Source organism: Catharus ustulatus, chromosome 6 (genome assembly GCF_009819885.2).
Source record: "Catharus ustulatus isolate bCatUst1 chromosome 6, bCatUst1.pri.v2, whole genome shotgun sequence".
In the NCBI taxonomy this organism is placed as follows: domain Eukaryota; kingdom Metazoa; phylum Chordata; class Aves; order Passeriformes; family Turdidae; genus Catharus; species Catharus ustulatus.
Window position 1 is genome coordinate 15,277,009 of NC_046226.1, and position 17,886 is coordinate 15,294,894.

Sequence of the window (17,886 nt, forward strand, 5' to 3'; positions counted from 1 at the left end):
CTGGCAGTGAGGAGTTACAGCAGAAAGAGTGTGGCCAGCAGGACCAGGGCAGGGACTGCCCTCCTACAGTGGCACTGGTGCAGCTGCACCTTGAATCCTTTCCAGTTTGGGGGCCTTCATTGCAAGGAAGACATTGAGGTGTTTGTGGAGCTGGAGCACATCCAGACAAGGGCAAAGAAGATGGTGATAGGTCTGAAGCACAAGTCTTGTGAGGAGCTGCTGAGGGAGAGTTAGCCTAGAGAAAAGGAAGCTCAGGAAAGATCTTACTGCTCTCTACAACCACCTGAAAGGAGATTGTAGCCAGATGAGGGTCATTCTCTTCCCACAAGTAACAGGTGAAGGGCAACAAGAAATAGTCCCAGGTTGTGCCAGGAGTTGTTTAGATTGGATATTAAGAAAATTTTTGTACTGAAAGAGTTGTCAAGTGCTGGAAAAGACTGTGCAGGGAAGTGGTGGAATCGCCATCCCTGGAGGTATTTAACAGACCTGTAGATGTGCCACTTAGTGGTGGCCCTGACAGTGTTAGTTTGATGGCTGAGCTTGATGATGTTAGAGGTCTTTTTCATCCCAAACAATTCCAAATCTGTGAGTCCACGATTCTGCAGCTGAAGGTTGCAGGTTGGTTTGCTTCTCCTCATTCATTTGCTGGCATCTCATACTGCCTCCCTTTGTCCAGCTGGTGTGCTGACCACAGCAAATGGGCAATGCAGGCCAGTGTAGAATGGAAAAGGCTATTTAGGGAGCTCATGACACCCCAGCTCCTGGAGGATATTCACACACAACAGGACAAAGCCTCAGCTGTTCCCATCCAGTACTGGGACTAGTCCTGCTTCAAGCTGCAGTGTGGATTAGGGATCTCCACCTCTGGCAGACAGTATTTCAACTGATGATGTGAAGTTGTTCACCTGTTTTTCACACAGCCACACTTGCTCACTTTCCAGCTCTACCTCTAAATGTGGTACTGATGCATTCAGCCCACTTGGATAATGGAAAAAAACAGGTCCTCCCAGTGTAAAATGAAGGCAAAGCCAGGCATTGTGATTTATGCAAATCTATCTGAGTTCGGATGCCTTTTCTTTTCCACAGGCTGGTTTTTTCTGCTTCTTATGTTCACGTTTATAAACTCTTTGTCATGGCATTCATGTGTCCTTACACCTGTGCAAAACTTTCCAGTCTTGATTTGTAAACAGCTGAAGACTGCCTCAGACTCTTGGAGACTGCATTTTGGGATAGCTGACTGCTGCATGTTATAGGGGTGACGAATCCTTATTAGATGCTTAAGGGATGACTTTGCCTTCTTACCATCTCCATCTGATTTTGAGTTGTAGAGGCAAAATCACCAGAGCAGGCTGTGGGAAGAGCACTGCATTCCTGAGTTGGGTGAAACAACTGGTTGTGTGGAGTGTTTGCTTGGGATCACATAAACACTTCAGACTTGAAAGAGCCACAATTTCTAGATCCCAGTTTGTTTATATTTAACTTTGTAGATTTTGCTTACATGTTTTGCTAGTCTAACTCTTGATGCTATACTGGTCTGACTGGATCACATCAAAATTTGCTGTTTACTAGCATGAAGGTACAAATAGTGGTATATTGCAATGAAACGCCTCATATGCAAATGAAATGCTCACGCTGTTCATCAGGTTTGTAGAGAACACATCTCAGTGACACCCAAGAGCCTTGGTAACAATTACAGTCCGAGCTGCATGAAAAACGGCGTACGTGAACACAGTCAATGTGAGAATTCACCTCAAAGGAAATTTGAGAGCCTGAACAGACTGACAAGAGCAAGCTAAATCAGTATGCAACTGTTAGTGTTTTTAATGTATAGTGGCACTGATTTCATCCCCATGAGCTCCGCTGCTCATACTTTTATTTCTCCATGACACTTGTAGGGATGACCCTCCTCCGGTGCCCAGGTACGGCAGGAGTGCGCGGGCACTCGCTGCGCCCGAGGGGGCGGCTGGAGCGGCGGGAGCGGCACGGCCCCGGCGGGGACACGGCCGGGGAGACACGGCCGGGGAGACACAGCCGGGGACATGGCCGGTGACACGGCCGGGGACACGCCCGGACCGCGCCAGCGCCCCGCACCCGGCCGGGAGGGCGGAGGGAGGGAGGGAAGGAGGCGGCGAGCGGAGCGGAGCGGAGCGGAGGGAGGGACGCGGGGCGGGGCGCAGCCGGCGCGGAGAGGGGCCGCCCCCCGCCCGCTCCGCTCCGCTCCGCGCCCGCCGTCGGTGCCGGTGAAGGCGGCGGTGGCGGTGCCGCCGGCTCCCGCCGCCCCCCGGCCCCGCGTCCCTATGGCCGGGCAGGAGTGGGACTGGTTCCAGCGCGAGGAGCTCATCGGGCACATCAGCGACATCCGAGTGCAGAACCTCCAAGGTAAACCAACACCCCCGCAGACAGCCCTCCCTCCGCCCCCGCGCCGCCCCGCTCCCCTGCCCCTGAGCCGCCCCGCCGCTGCTGCCCCGCCGCCCGGCCCGGCCCGGCCCGTTCGGCTCCCGCAGCTCCGCGGGGCGGGGGCGGCTGCGGGGCCGGAGAACGACGAGGAGGAGGTCGAGGTCGGTGGGGCCAAAGTTTCCCCCGAGCGCGGCGCCTGCCCGTCCGGCCGCGGAGAGCCGCGGGGCAGGGCCGGGGCGCGGGGCCGGGGCGCTGGGGATGCTGCGGGGGTGGCACTGCCGGGTCCCCCCGGGGCTGCTGCCGCCCACGGCCTCCCCCGAGCACCGTCGGGGCGGGGGCTGCGGCTCCGGCCGGGCTCCGGGGCCGTGCGTGTGGCCGGGCGGTGTCGGGGCTCGCCCTGCCGGGGGTCCCGGGGTCCGGGGCAGAGCCCGCCCGCCGCTCCCCGCTGACACCGGGGTCACCGGCGCGGTCAGGGCACGGCTCCGGCCCCGCGCCACCGCGGGCTGGAGCGCAGCCGGTGACTATCGCAGGACTCGGTTTAATGTATCTTTAATAGACTACTGTTGAATAAACACGGACAGGGCTTTCGGATAAATCATCTACGAGATGCTCTCCTATTCTGCCACAGGCGGAAGGGATGCAAATACCTGCATGTAGATCGGTATCAACGTGGTGGTAGTAGTTCCTCCAAAGTTACGATTGCCCCTCACCTAGTAACTCCTCGTGATTGGAAAAGATCCGATGGAAGAGGAAAAAACGGCAGTTGTTTATGAGAGAACAACTTGTTAAATGTAACATACTGATCTTAATAGCTCACATAATACTGCGATATATCTTCATGTTCCATAAAAATAATAGACTCGAATCAGAGGTCATTATCTCTTCCTGTCTGTGCATAATTATATTAAGGCACTGTCTACCGGCAGAGCAGTGCAATTGCTGGAAATTAGTTTCGGTTTAGATTGATTATAGGAGATATATAATTTATCAGAAAGGAGAGTCAAATTAGTCATTCTTTCAGCTCTGGTGAATTAATGCAGTTAGCTGCTGGTGAGGTCACTCCACATCATTTTGACCTGCATCATCCTGACCTCTGAAATTCAGATTTTGAGTATGGTCAGGACTGTTGATTCCAGGTTGCATTCCCCTTGGGTTTTGACTGTCTCTCATTACATTATAGTTGTATGTTTCTGGCTTCTGTCTCAGTCCCTTTTGATTCTGTGTTGACATGACTGGCCTGCTTCTGATCTCTGTTGCTCAAAACTATAGTCATTAAACCAAGTTTAATCCTTAATTCATGGACATTTCTGAGAAGGAATACAAAAAAATCTGTTCTTAGAAAGAGTAATATGTTTTTGGCTTTGCCTCTCAGTCATTTGTGAGAGAATGGTTCATTTCTCTTTCTGGATCTTAAAATGCATGTGTACAGATGCACACAGCCTTATCTAAAATTCCTGTAGTTGTGTAGGAGAATGTCATCCTACAGAGCAAATTCCTTTGAATGACATTATGTTAATGAAAAAAACCTCCTGTTCTCTTCTTATCATCCAAGAGAAATGTTGAAACATATATTGATTATCGCTTTGCTTGTACTACTAAATAGGTTTTTAAGAAGTTTCATGCCTCACCTGAGCCCTTATAGGGTGGAAAAAACATTTGTTCTGAAGTGCTGTTCCAAAGCAAGTGATAATAGCTGTCACAAAAGATATGATTTGTAACACATAATTCTCACATTATCTTCTAGAGATGAAAAACATTTTACAGATGGCGAGTCTGATACTTGTGAGAGTGTGATTTTTGTTGCTTGGGAGCATGGTGCGTCTCTTCAGAACAGTTTCTTGTAAAATGGCAGCATATGTTCTATGCTCATATGTAGTAATTAAACTTGCTTTTGCTTTATAATTCAAAATTCATTCTGTCCTCTCAAAACAATGCAATCTGAATCGTTGCTAGTATCATTGTCTATCAGTTACAGAATCAATAACAGCTTTGATGTACTAGAAAGTCAAGAATTTAGGGTGAAAAGCTGGATGAGGACAACACAGCATTTCCATCAGCACCATCAGAGCCACGTGAAGGACCTCATGCAGTGAAGGTCCTCATCTGCTGCCACATCTCCAGCTCCTGCAGTGCCCTCTAGTAACACCAGCTGTGTTTAGAGTATGAAGTGGATGGTTTGTCTTACTCCAGAATGCTCCCATTCAGTGGGGCATTTTCCATATGAGGAGGTGCCTTCTGGTCTCTGGGGAACCCATCATGGTAATATAGACTCAAGAAGGAGCAAGGAGAGGAGGGGAGGCAGCAGCTAAATATTTGCAGATATGAACAACACATGCAAACAGTGGCATGTCTGCATGAGGAGGTGGAGAGTTCTGGGCTGATGCACAGAGCCAGAGAGATGTGAGGTGTGCAAGGCAGACAGAGCCAGGCAGTACAGCCATGCTGTGCCCAAGCCATCCTGCCAGCTTGAAAGAGCTGGAAGAGCCCAAGTGCTGATGACTCTGAGAAAGGGTCCCGAGCAGCCTAGCTGGTATTAAGGTTTCTGCAGGAATCATACAGGCATCTGCTGTAGTAGTTTTCCATACCCTTTCTGCCTCAGTTTTAAAAGTGAAAATTGTTTATTTCTCTTGAAAATTTCTTAATTATGTCTTAGCTAAGCTACAGAGCATTGCTGACATAGAATTCTATTTGAAGATAGCATATGTTGTTTCAGTCTGTTGCATCTTCCCTCTCTAGTTTGGTTGTTCCACATCCAGGAAGAATCCAAGATGCCAGTTACTGGGAAGTGTCTGCTCTCATGAAGATGCTTTTACAGTGGTATGATCCCACGAAATTGAGAAGATGATGTAGTTGAATGTGCTGGCTGCAGAAGTAGCTTCAGGAACTGTATGTTCTGTCATGTAATGGGTGAAATATGGCCTCTGTGGTTTTTTTTTTGCTTTTTCATAGGGATACTAAAACTGACAGCAATGGGTGAATTTACTAAATGGGCTGGACTTGGGGTGGAAAAAAGAATGATTTTAAAAATGGAATTGCATCTTGATATTTAGGCATCTAATGATGGGCTTCTCTTTTCCTTTTCCATCAAGAGATTTTCTATTTTATTTTTTAGAGGAAGGATGTGACATTTCAAAATTGTGTCAGCTAAGTGATGTTAAAAGCCAGGCACAATTCTTCCATTCTCAACAGAGATGATTTCAGAGAACAGAAGCAGAAGTGACAATCTAATGGAGGAGAGAGGAATATAAAGAAGGAATGAACACTGGGTGTGGTGATGCACAAGCCAAGTTTCTCCCTCCTGGTCTGTTCGGTTTCTAAATGCATTTAATAAACTGATACACTCATGCTCTTTGTTCTGTTTATATATTCTCCATATTCTCCATAGTGAATTTTTCCACATACTGAGAGAGAAAAATGGAAAGCCTGCACAGAATGTAGGAGTGCATCATCAGGCAAGGGAATGCTCAATAATTAATTTCCTGCCAGGAGATTTTTTTTTCCTCTTTCTTTCATGGCAACACCATTGGGAACATTTTGTTACAATACAAGAATATTTTAAAATCTCATCTACTGGAAGCTTGATTTAGGATCATCAAAAATATACTTCCTGATGTGGTGAATTGCACTTGCTGGAAAGATGCAACATCTTCATCCTCTTTTAGATGATATGTTGGTTGTGTGCTGTACAATAGTCTAAACGTGTGTTGAATAGTACATATCTTTCCTTACATTCCTCGGAATGAAATATGTGGAGATGAATAATTGTGCAGTCAGATGTATTGTTCATCTCTGGCAAACAAGTGCTGCTACCACAACTTAAAAATAATTATGGTTTGAGTGTTCATTTTGTATGTTTCTAGTAGAGTAGATGGGCTGGGATGGTAGAACTCTACCATTCTGCTACCAGAGGACAAGTCAAGGTCCTGCTGCTCGTTTTTTCACTACTCAGGGTTTGATTCAGAAGTCACAGAAACCTGTACATGTTTACGCCTTGGTTTCTGTAGATTTAAATATTTTCTTGAGTCTCATTCTTGCTCTGCTGAGGGGTACATGGCCTTCAAAATATTTGGAGGGCTACACAGGAGTGTATTGTAGCATTGACGGAAATAATGGAGAAAAAGAAGGGTGGCAAGAAGAAATAATCTCAATGATATCAGCCCCATTGGTTCCCCATCCTTGCCATAGTTTATATCTCTGGGTGGATCACTTTGTCATAAAGTCCCAGCACTCTCTGGTTTTGCTTGACTTCCTGTTTGGATCCTTGAGATCTAGACTTTATAAGCTTTGGACAGTAGTAACTATAGTTGTCACTAACATGAATCTCAGCATCTTCTGTGGTAAAGGATTCTGAAGCCTCTGTCTCAAGAAGGAATACAAATGCTTAGCTCTCAGAAGTTAATTCTGGGAGTGGGAGTGTCTATACATCTTTACTTTGGATGACCAAAGGCAGGTGCTACAGTCAGTCTTGAAAATGTTTCTCTCTGTACTTTTTATTTATGTATGAGGCCCATTTTTAATGACTTTTGCACTTAACTACAGAAAGTAATAATGTTCCTTTAATTACAAGATACAGCAGCACCCAACTTTTTTGCTATAGTTTGACTTGCTTCTCAAAAACATGGAACTTTCACAAGTATAAGGAAACCTGTTTAATATATCCATTAGTTCTGACAAAAGTAAGGTGCTGTAACTGTTCATTACTTTAACTCTTCTATAACTTGTCACCAAACTCGGCAGGATTTCATTCTGCCTGCAGGCATATTCATTTAGTGGAGTTTCTTTATAGATTCAGGTAATGTTTGGAAAGATTAAATTGTCAGGAGAACCCTAGGCAAATTATAAATTATAAATGTGAACCCCAGAATATTCAGATCCAGGTATAAGAAGCCCAAGTTAGTGCTGGAAACCCAAGTGTCCTAGTGGGCATGATCTTTGTAAGGGCAGTCTCTTACCTGGCAGTATTTGTCAGCAATGGAACAAAGACTTACCTGCTCCAGATGTAGGAAACCCTGGCTGAAATAAAGGAGCAGTGAGAGGTGAGACTAAGTGCAGATTGCATGTTTCAGCATGCAATTTTAACAAGGTTAATGCCTAATTTCTCTAACAAATTAAAAGTCTGCACTCTCTGTCCCATTGAATGGATGAAATGACACCAAATTCAAATCATGCCCAGTAGCTCCACAGTCACTTGAATCACTTGTGTACTGACATTTTGTCTTAAGAGAGACTCTGGCAACTGCATGGACTTGACTCAAGGCATGGGGTTGATGTGCTGTCACCAACATCACCTTCTCTCTCTTTCCTGGGTGAGCTGTTCTTCAGCCTCAGCATTAGGAGAGCTGGTGAGACCTCAGATCATATCACTTGCCTGAAGTCATAGTTTAAAAATTACAGTCTTCCAAACACTGTGTTAAAACTAGTGATGATTTAAAAATATAATGGACTTTTCATAGTTCTCCTGCTTGTTTTTTGTTTTGTCCGCTTGACTTGGCCAGAAATTCAAGCAATTTTCTTTCTCCTAAGGACAAATTCAAGGTTATGTCATTTGCCCTCTGAAGTATGTGTAGCATTTATTTTGAAAATATTACAAAGGGATGACTTGATTTCCTTTTCCACTTTCAAAGACAGACTTCTGTTGGACTAGAAGAAGCAACCTTGGGCATTTTGGCTTGTCAGTGTCCATTTAGACATTATTTGTTTATGTCCTCAGTTGTTGAACCTTACTGTTGTTTCAGAATGATTCTTAAGGGCATATGTCTAAAGAGAAATAGCCAAATATCTATCTTGTCATGTAGAAGTCAAAACGATCTCAAAAATGTATTTAAGGAGTAGAAATTAACAGATAAGCAGTGAGATGTGTGTCAGTGCTGGGGTGGTGAAGGGCATCACAGCACATTATAAGAAATTACTGTCTTTTTCTACATGTCTCTGTACCTGTAATTCTATTTTTATATCTCCCAACCAGTTAGATACAGGGACTGTAGGTGGAGGGTTGCAGCATGAATTTTACTTCATTATAATTGCTGCATATTTCTGTGCAAAGAGCTGAGCTGTATTTTAGCTGTAGATTGAGGCTGTGCAGCCATGAACAAAAGTTTAAATCACCATCTTCTAGGGATGGTTGTAATAGCAACAGACTGCATATCTACAGAGTAAATGCCTATGGACCTGTAAGCTTTAAGCAGAGGATTTCTTTCTAAAACCAGAAATCCCACTGAATCTGAATAGATGTTATCAAAAACACTTAAAAGATAAGTCTAATCCTGTGCCCATTACTTAATTTGATTTGTGATTCAAGACATATTTGTTATAATAATGTAATACTTTGAGGGATTCTATTAATTTTCCACTAATTAATTTAAGGCATAAATTAAAACATATTTTATGTCACAGTATCTTGAAAGTTACTCCTAATGTTGGTCAATCTAATTCAGACCTAGTATATTTGTGAAGAATGAGTTACTTTTTTTATACTTTTAATATCTGCATCTCTTAGTGTTAGCAGTCAGAAGTGAGACCCTTCTGGACTTTCTAGAAAATCTAGTGTTGATTTGCTTCATTATTATGTTTTTCCTCTTTTGCTAGTGTAATTGGTAGTATAGTTCCAGTTGTTGACAAAATATATGTTCATTAAATATGTTGTCACAGGGTTCATTTTAAAAGTAAAGGTTTATATTTCAGTACTTGTTATCTTTAGTGCATTCATCCTTTTGGATCTTCACTTTATCATAATTAAGACTGTGGAGATGAGTGCATTCTATTGTGTACAGTGGTAGAGAGTACCATTCTGTAGTGTATGTAGATGCTTTACCCATACCCATGGAATGGCCCAGATCCATTTTTAGGCTGTTTTTCCTAAGTTTTCTTCAGAGATGCACATAGCAGTGCGCTAAGCCCCCTGACTGTTGGGAGGCCATGTGTTATTCATATGCTGTGAGAGTCATATCACAGCCTGAAGTGTCCATTTCACAGGACTCCAGCTGAAGCTCTGAACTGCAGCCAAGGCACAGGGAGCAGTTACATGCACAGGCTGTCTTTCTGTTGTGCACTAATGATAGAAGTATAGAAGTACTTTGCCATTTTGTCTCAGTCTTTTTGAAGAACCCCCTAGTGTATGTCAAAAGGAGTTTGGTGTATGCAGCCAGGTTAGTTCACAACTGAGGGCTGATTATGCTTCTCTTGGCTCAGTGAGAAATGGGAAGGGCAAGAGAGACCTGGCTCTGTGACAAATGAAAGCAATGCCAATGAAGATAACTTAAAATCTGATCCTTCATATGACTGCATCTGGACACATGATTAAAGTTTTCTGGCTCTTACTCATGTTCATGATAAACATGAACTGCAGTTGTAACTTCATAAAGACACAGCACTTATAAATAACATAGTATGAAATGTCCACTTCAGACTTATTGTCTTAAATACAAGGAATGAAACATAAATCTGTCTGGGCTGTTTGCCCAGGGAGAGGAACAAGGCAAACAGGAGCAGGCCCATGGGGAAGAATGTGGTGTTCAGAAACCTAGATAGTGCAGGAAGGACCGTGGCCAGCATTTGCATGTCATACTTAAACTTGATGAAACATCAATGTCCTGCCCAAATGAGATGATGAGATTTCAGAGACAAAATTCCCATCGACTCTCCCTTTTGGATAAGGTACTCCATAGGGCTGTTTCTGGTACAAAACCTGAGTGATTCCAAGAGAAGCTGTTACGAGTATCTGGGTAACATCTGGTCCCTCTCCTTGTTCTCAGGTTTCAGGCTGTGTAGGGGGCTTCCTGGCCAGATGATTAATGCCACTGAACAACATTTAGTTCCTGTTGCTCTCTTTTTTTTTTGTTTTTTCTTTGTTTGGGTTTGTTTGTTTTGTTGTTGTTTTGGTTTTGGGTTTTTGTTTTGTTTGTTTGTGTTTTTTTAAGATCTCTCTGGATACAGGTCAAGGGGTGATTTGAAGTTTTAGACTCTTCCTGAGTTTTGCTGTTTCTTCCCATTACAGAAAAAAAAAGTTGTTAAGGGACCTAATGTTGGTGAAAAGAACTTGTGGTCAGTCTTCTTGCAGCAGTTGTTTGGTTACTGACATTGGAAAGAAGACAGAGTATGAATTTTTACTGGCTAAACTGCATTGTGAAGGTAGACAATCTTTTTTGACATATTTGGTGTGGACCTTTGAAAAACATTACATGTTTCCTTATCCTCATCAAAAGGATTAAAGAAGATGGGAGATCTTCATTCAACAACTTTGTGTATAAAGAGAGGAAGTTTGTGTTCTGGTTGCTAGCACAGCCAAGGGATGCTCTAAAATCCTTTGTCCAAGCTGCAGCTGACAGTATCAGTCATCATGAGTTTATTTTAATTTAAGAATTTGAAGGTTGCACCAGTGTGACTCCTGTGAAGTCAGGAAGTGGTTGATGGGTTGACCTGGAGATGGGAGCCCATTTCTGCAGAAGGACAGTGCATGCTTCCTGTCCACACCCAGGCATGGCTGAGAGGGGCTGTTCTCAGGTGCTGAGAGATCCCAGTGGAGCTGAGGTCTGGGAAGCTGACATCCCTCTGTCTCAAAACATACAACTGGAAGTTATATTCAGATTCTGTTTTAACTGGTCAGATCTTAGTACTTTAAAATAGACCCTTGACTTAGTCCTTGACACCCTTTAATTTTGGGAAAGGTTGAAGCATTATTTCATTGCCCATAACACAGATGGCTCTAGAGCAATTATTTTTCATGCAAGATCTCAGCTTTTTTCATGCATAGTGAGTCCTTTGCTTTTATGCTGAGACTGATTATGAAAGCCAGTTGCAGAAGCAGTCTGGGTGCCCACAGCAAGCTGATGAGACCCCCTTGCTGTGTGACTCAAGCCAGTAAACAGCTTTGTCATTTAGGCACTTAATTATGAGCTGAATGTTCACTTGACCTCTTATATTCTCATTTCACTAATGAACCAAAGCCTAGGAAGAGTGAGTGACTTAAGAGCTGCAGCAGTTTGGGCTCTTTGAGCCAAAGTTTCCACTCATTTAATTTATCATACTAATGATCAGTTTTGGAGCCCAAACATAGGAGCTGCATGGAAAATACAGCGTAATGTGCTAATGTGATGGCCACGTGACAGAAAGATTGGCGAGGGCTACCCACTTCTTCTTGGCTTTCTGGTCCTGCTACACGTGTGTATTCTTGCATGCAGCATCCTTAAAGAAGAGTGAAGGGACTATTATGGATGTGGAAGTAGCATTTAGGAATTCTGGTTTTACAGAGAGGGTCCAAACTTGAATTCTGGTACTCAGATAATATTGAATCCCATAGGCTTTCTCTCTTACGACTTTGTTTGTCTTGAATAACACTGAAAGGTGTTCCAACTGCATTCCAGCAAGGATTTATTTCTATTTTTAAAGTGTTTTTTAGTGTTTGAGTGTCTCATGGTTTTAATGTATTTCTCTAGATGATACCCTTAAGTTAGGCTTGAGGATAAAAGACACATGAAAGCCAGAGGATTTATTTCAAAGTTATCTAAACAATCTAATGATATGCTTCTCTGTGTATGAACATGGAAAATTTTGGTGGAGCAGGCCTTGAGTCTTGGTATTCTCTTTTCAAGAGAATGGACCATTGGAACTACCTGACCAAATTCCTTTCTTCACATCATCTTTTCTCCTTCACTATGTTACAGCAAAAGCTGACAATGTCTCCTAACAATTCATGTAAACTCTAACACGTTTATGCTGTCTTCTCCATAGTAAACCCTCACAAGCTGGTAATTCCCATGAAGCTACAGACCTATCTTTCACCCCAGCATGGGTTGTTCTCATGTTTGGTGGCAGGTGGTTCCCCTCTGGGTTTGCATGTGCTTGTTGGTGTTCTGTGCAGTGCACACCAATTGGTGTGAAGGTTAACTGCAATCAGGTTTCAGTTTGGCTTGATTTGGGGTTTTTTTATGTGCAAGAAGAACAAAATGTTTGTAGAATGAAATAAACCTGCTTTGTTCTACTTTTCCCCCATTTGTGAAAATGTATTTTTTGATGTCTCACGTTGATCATCTTTATGAGTTACTACTTACCATTTTCAGGTGGAAACTCTTTTTTTCCTTCAAGGGCTTTGGAGTTACTTCAGTTAAGATCCAAATTAGCTGTGCTCCTCTGGGTCTTTGTACTATGCTTTCAGTTTCCTGAGTTTGTTAGAAGTTTTGTTTGTTTTGTTTTGAATATGTGTTTCTAGAAAGAAGATAAAGGGAAGCTGGGGAAGGAAGAAAACTTCCTGCTAGATGGAAGAGGATAATTAATGATGAACATCTCCAGGAACTATTTTTTTTTTTTCTTTGAGAAATGTATGCTAATAAAAGCTTTCTGCTTGCATGCATAAATGAATCAGATTAAATTTTATCCCAGCATGAACTTGCTGCCAATTCATGCTCTTCAGTTCAGTTCTCAGAATCATCCAAATGTTATTTTAACAGAGAGCAGTGCTATGTCCATTTTCCTGAAACCCTGTCTGCCTTGTACAGTGGTCTGAAAGAGCTTGGTGGGGTAGAGAGGAAAACCAAAGAAGAGCTTGCCATGCACATGCATGAGGCTTATTTATCTTGTGTGAATGTAGGAAAATACCTATTGAGGGATGTGTGTCTGCCCTGGATGATCACAGAAATATGTTCTGCAAGATAAAGAAATCAGAGAGTTCATTAAAACAAAATTAGAAATAGGACAGCAATCAGATTCTGTGTTTTCTTACTGCAAAGGTCATGGAGGAATGAGGCAATTAATTGCCCAGCCTTTAAATGTCGTTTATTATGAAAGCTCTGTGATATCTGAGAGTGTAAGCTGCCTTGATTTGAGGCAAGTTGAAACTGGTGTCTTGTAGAGTTACAGCTTAATAAATAAGCCATTCTGACCTGCTCCTGAAGATTCCTTTCCTTCTTTGTTCTCCATTCCCAGTTTCTCAAGCTCCTTGGTGTTTGGTCATCTCCATCTAGGCTTGGTTTCATTGCACGAGCAGAGGAAAGCATTGCTGTTTAGTCTTGTTCATAGAGATGAGTTATTAACACTAAGAGGAATGAATAAATGGCAGGTGCTTTGCTGGGCACTTCCCCCACCTTCTCAGTCTTTCTTCCCACCAGAGCATGGGAAGTGCTGAGGCCTGATAAGTCCTGAAATAGCCCCGAGTGTTCCCTGGCAGGTTCTTCCCACTGCGCACGGGCAGTGGCTCGCGATCAGCATGTGTGTGGGAGCTGATCCATCCCTTAAGGCTTCTTTGGGAACCCCAAAGAACAATAATATCCTGTTGACTCGGATTTTACTATTTATATCCATCAGCTGAGCAGCCACCTCCTCTGTCTGCTCCTTAGTTACCAGTCTGTAAATCTGTCTTTGGACCACATTGTCTGCTGCATGGTTGACAACATGATTTTTCATTTCAAGATGAATTTGCTTGAGACACTTAGAAGAGCAAATACATCGATGACGAAAGGTGTCTTTTTTATTTTGCTAACCTGTTCACTTTTTGGGCATCAGACAAAGAGACTGGCAGGAAGCTAACCTAAAAAACCAAGGCTTTCATTGGGAAACAGTACAATAACAAGAGGAAAACAATCAGATCCCTTATAGGTATGTTTGTGAAAAAGTGCTGACATACACCTGTCAGATTAAAGACTGAATCCTGCCACCCACATACTGTCCTGGCAGTTTATTTATTTCTTTTTTTTTCCCACCCATTTTTTTTTCTGCAGCAGATTTTCAGTCTTGTTGAGTAGAAAAGGTGTCAGTTTCTTCCAGAAAAACCCTTTCCTGCCTTTGAAACATAAGGAAAAACTGTCAAATTTAGCCTGGTATTTTCTAGGCTGTTTTTTCAAAGGTGAGCTTTTTAAGAGAAGCTGTACAATTTACTTTGAAGAGAAAAAATACAGTCTAACCTGTGGGAGTCAGCTAGAGTGAAAATAAAGCAATTATTTCACTGCAATCTTTTATGAAGATTTTTGAGGCTCCTATCAGAAAACAAAGTGTGCAAATAATGGAATTTAGTTACAAAATCCAACTGCTTTGGTTCCAGTATGGATAAACTGTTGTGGACAGAGGGGGTTAAACCTGATCTGAATCAGAAGGGGCCATTGCTCCTCATTGGAGCTAATTTTAACAGTTTGAATGTGGAACACTTAGTTCTGTAATTTGGCTTTTGTGCCATCCTGCATGACCAGAGGCTGGTTCTTTTTGAAGACCTTGCTAGTACATCCACCAAGGAAGCACCACGTAGCTCTTGGCTTCCTGGCTCCTTCTTTTCTGCACTTGGGAACGTGGTGGTTCTGCCCATCTCCTTTCTCCTGTGCTATCACTCCTCAGCTCTGCCTTTTCAGGTTTTCCAGTGCCATACATGTCCTTCTGTTAAAGTACTGTAAGCAAAATACATGGCATGTTCAGCAGTGAAAAGTGAACTGGAAACACTCAGAGAAAACGGTATATTTTCTGAAACCATTTTTTAATTATTGTGAAAGCTTTGTGCTTATAGAAAGTTTGGGGGTATTTTTGGTACCATCTGGATACCTAAGCTTGGACAACAAATCACTTCTGACATAATGACGACAGTGTATAATACTGTGTTCTTCTAACCCATGTCTCATTAATGTGGAAGCACATGGATTTTCCTGCAAAATGTGGATTCACCATCTGTGCTAGTATTCTTTGCATGAAGTGAAAGACTGTTCTTTGTGTTGTGATTGCAATAGACCCATTCTGCTTTTACTGCCTTCTCTCTAGGACAAAATGGATAGGTCACAGAACAAAATAAATCTACACCAAACACTGCTCACTGCTAATGTTTATTTACCTTACATTGAGTGTGGGAGCTACCAACATTTATTAAAGGTGGAACTCACAAATGAGTTCTGTTGTTGCCACTTTCACTTCTTTATGCTTTGACATTCATTGGCTTATTTGGGCTGGAACCTCCTGCCTTGGGGAAAATGTGAATTCCTTGTATGCCCCTTGTAGATGTCAAAACCTAGGGACAGTAGCATTAAGAGATAAAATGTTACAGGCAGGTTTAAAAATGGTGTAGGAGAGAGTTGCCCTCTGAGTGCGTTGGAACTTAGTTTGAATCATGTTGCACATCAGTTATAAAGTATCTTAGAGGTTATTTGCATTTAGATCTAGGAATGGCGTTCTAATCTGTTCTAAGTCTGGGGATCCTCAGCTTTGCTGCACTTCCCCACTGATGCCTGAACTGCGATTTAAATTCTCCTGCCTTTGTGACTCCTTTTGTATTTATGGAATAATAGTTAGGATTCTTATATAGAAGGCATTGCAAAGCAGTCTGTCTTTTTACCATTAGGTAATTTTAAGTATTACAAAAAAAGTGTTTTATGTGCGCTGAAAGTTTATGCCACTATCACATTAACTGATAGCTTCATTCACACTCACAAGCTGGTACTGATGGTTTCCCCATGAAACCTGTCAAGCCCAGGGATCTTTGATCATCTTATTCTTTCTTCATCTCTGTCAAGTTCTTTTTTTTCATACTCTTGACACTGAGAAATAGATGGAACATCTTTAACTACAGTAAGTATAAGTATATTAGCAGTAAAAATTTAATCAAGAGCAAAGTACAATTAAGGGATAGATTGTATTTTCTTGTACTTTCAGTAGTTCTGCACTCTCATGGAGATAAGCTGCTTTATGGAAGATGCAGATCTGTGCTTTATTAATGAGTTTTATGGAAATTTTGATACATCAGTAAATAATACCAAAGGGGAAGAAAAGGGCTCTAAGAGGGATTTTTTTGTTGATAGATTCAGAGTATCAATTGAAGGGTTAGACTTCTCCAAGGACTCTGTGGAGGAAGACATTTAAAAGAGGACAGCAAGAAGATGCTGGGGCTGGGAGGGGACTGAAGGGGCTGGAAGCTGGACAAGCTGGTGGAGAAGGAAGGTGCCTGATCCCTATGCTTTGCGGACAAGTCCATCTTTCTTCAGACACAGTGAATGACTCTTACTGGATTCAGTAACAAATTCAAAACAGCAATAGCAAAGCCCTTCTTAGGTCATTGAGGTGAAATTCTGGTGAGGTTTAACAAAGCAGTGTCTGATGGTCAGCAGGATATTATCAGAGAATTGGCTGGAGTAGGGTTTTCAGAAATGAGAGAATGTCAGTAGGAGAGACTTGAACATGTAGGTAGACAAAATCCTATGATTTTACCTGCTGCATGAAAAAATCCAAAGCTGCTCACTGGGGACATGGTAGTTATACCATAGGAAGCAAAAAGATTTTGATGCTTTTTTCATGACTTAAATCCACTAAACCATGCACAAACCGTGCAAACCTCAGTAACTGTAAGAAGTTAAGCTTGCCTTCATCCTTCCTACTTGTCATATGAATTTCTTTGCCTGCAACTGGGATCTGATCTTGCACCCACTGAATTTTTTGCCATTGAGCTCAGTGAGGCTAAATCTGGCTGCTGCAGTGGAAGAACTGCTCATCTCTGCCTGTCTCATGTGCACAGAGTTGCCTGCTAAGACTCTGAGCACACAGTGAGGGTCCTCCAAGGACTGCAGTGTGCCTGCAGCCAGTTTATATAAATGTATCTGCCTCAGTTCAAAACCTGAACGTACAGAACTACATACCAGAATTAAATCTGGGTCCTCACATCAGCCTGATATCCCATGCACTTGTCCTTGGTTGGCATGTTGCCAGGTGAGCCAGCAGCACACCTGTGCGAGAGGGGTGATGTGGAAGCCCCTGGGTGGATGTTGCAATGCTTTATGCATTCATTTGCCTGCCTGTAGGAATCATTCTTATGGCTTCTGGCCTATTTCTCAGCAAAGCAATTAGCAAGTCCGAAAGGTCTTGCCTCAAGGCTTTTACAACCATGAATTATGCATTTTACTCTGTATCCTGCCTTTCGTTTCTCTAACATGCTCTTTCCAATCATGTAATGTCTTATTTTCCCCTCCCATAAAATCTGACAGGCTGGTGCCCAGAGCAGGGGCACAGGAAAGCCTTTTCATCATCTGTTTCCAACATACAATGTCTTTGGTTGGTTGGCTGGTTGACTTTTTTTCAGGTGGTGCTTATGAAAGTGCATGCTTGTTGCAGCCAGTGATATCTTTAGGCTATTCAGTGCCTTCCCTTCTGAGAGCAGTACCAATCTGCTGGGAACAGCTGCTGCTTGCCTGCCACCATTAAAACACAGGTTTAATGTTTATTTACAGCACCACGGACCATAAACTGCTGCTGCCACTCTGGTCTGGTGCAGCTAAGGAATAACATAGGCTGTGTCAACAGGAGTACCTTCAAAAGTTAATGGGAATTAACTTTCCTGAAAGCCAGCCTGGATGCTGGTGTAATGGTTCCCATGAAGAATGAAGGTGGCTCTGCCTCAGCTGTTCATAGTTAAATGGAAACTGAATTAAGGATACTTGTTTCCTCTGCTGCTGTTCTACATGAGAAGGTGTTTGCAGTGTAAATCTTCCATTGCATGCTTGAAGTCACCCAAGTCCTGCCAACAGAAGTGGTTCAGAG

At 42.8% G+C, this 17,886-nt stretch overlaps 1 protein-coding gene across 2 annotated transcripts in view; it reads left to right on the plus strand.

Annotated features, from left to right (window-relative positions):
• Window positions 1-2,235: 2,235 nt before the first annotated feature.
• The window catches only part of CLMN (calmin), a 74,837-nt gene continuing 59,186 nt past the window's right edge, over window positions 2,236-17,886 (plus strand). For both annotated transcript variants that reach the window (XM_033062706.2, XM_033062707.2), the window contains exon 1: window positions 2,236-2,379. In XM_033062706.2, the coding sequence (XP_032918597.1) occupies window positions 2,298-2,379 (82 nt within the window). In that variant the 5' untranslated portion in view covers window positions 2,236-2,297. The remainder of the gene's footprint in view (window positions 2,380-17,886) is intronic.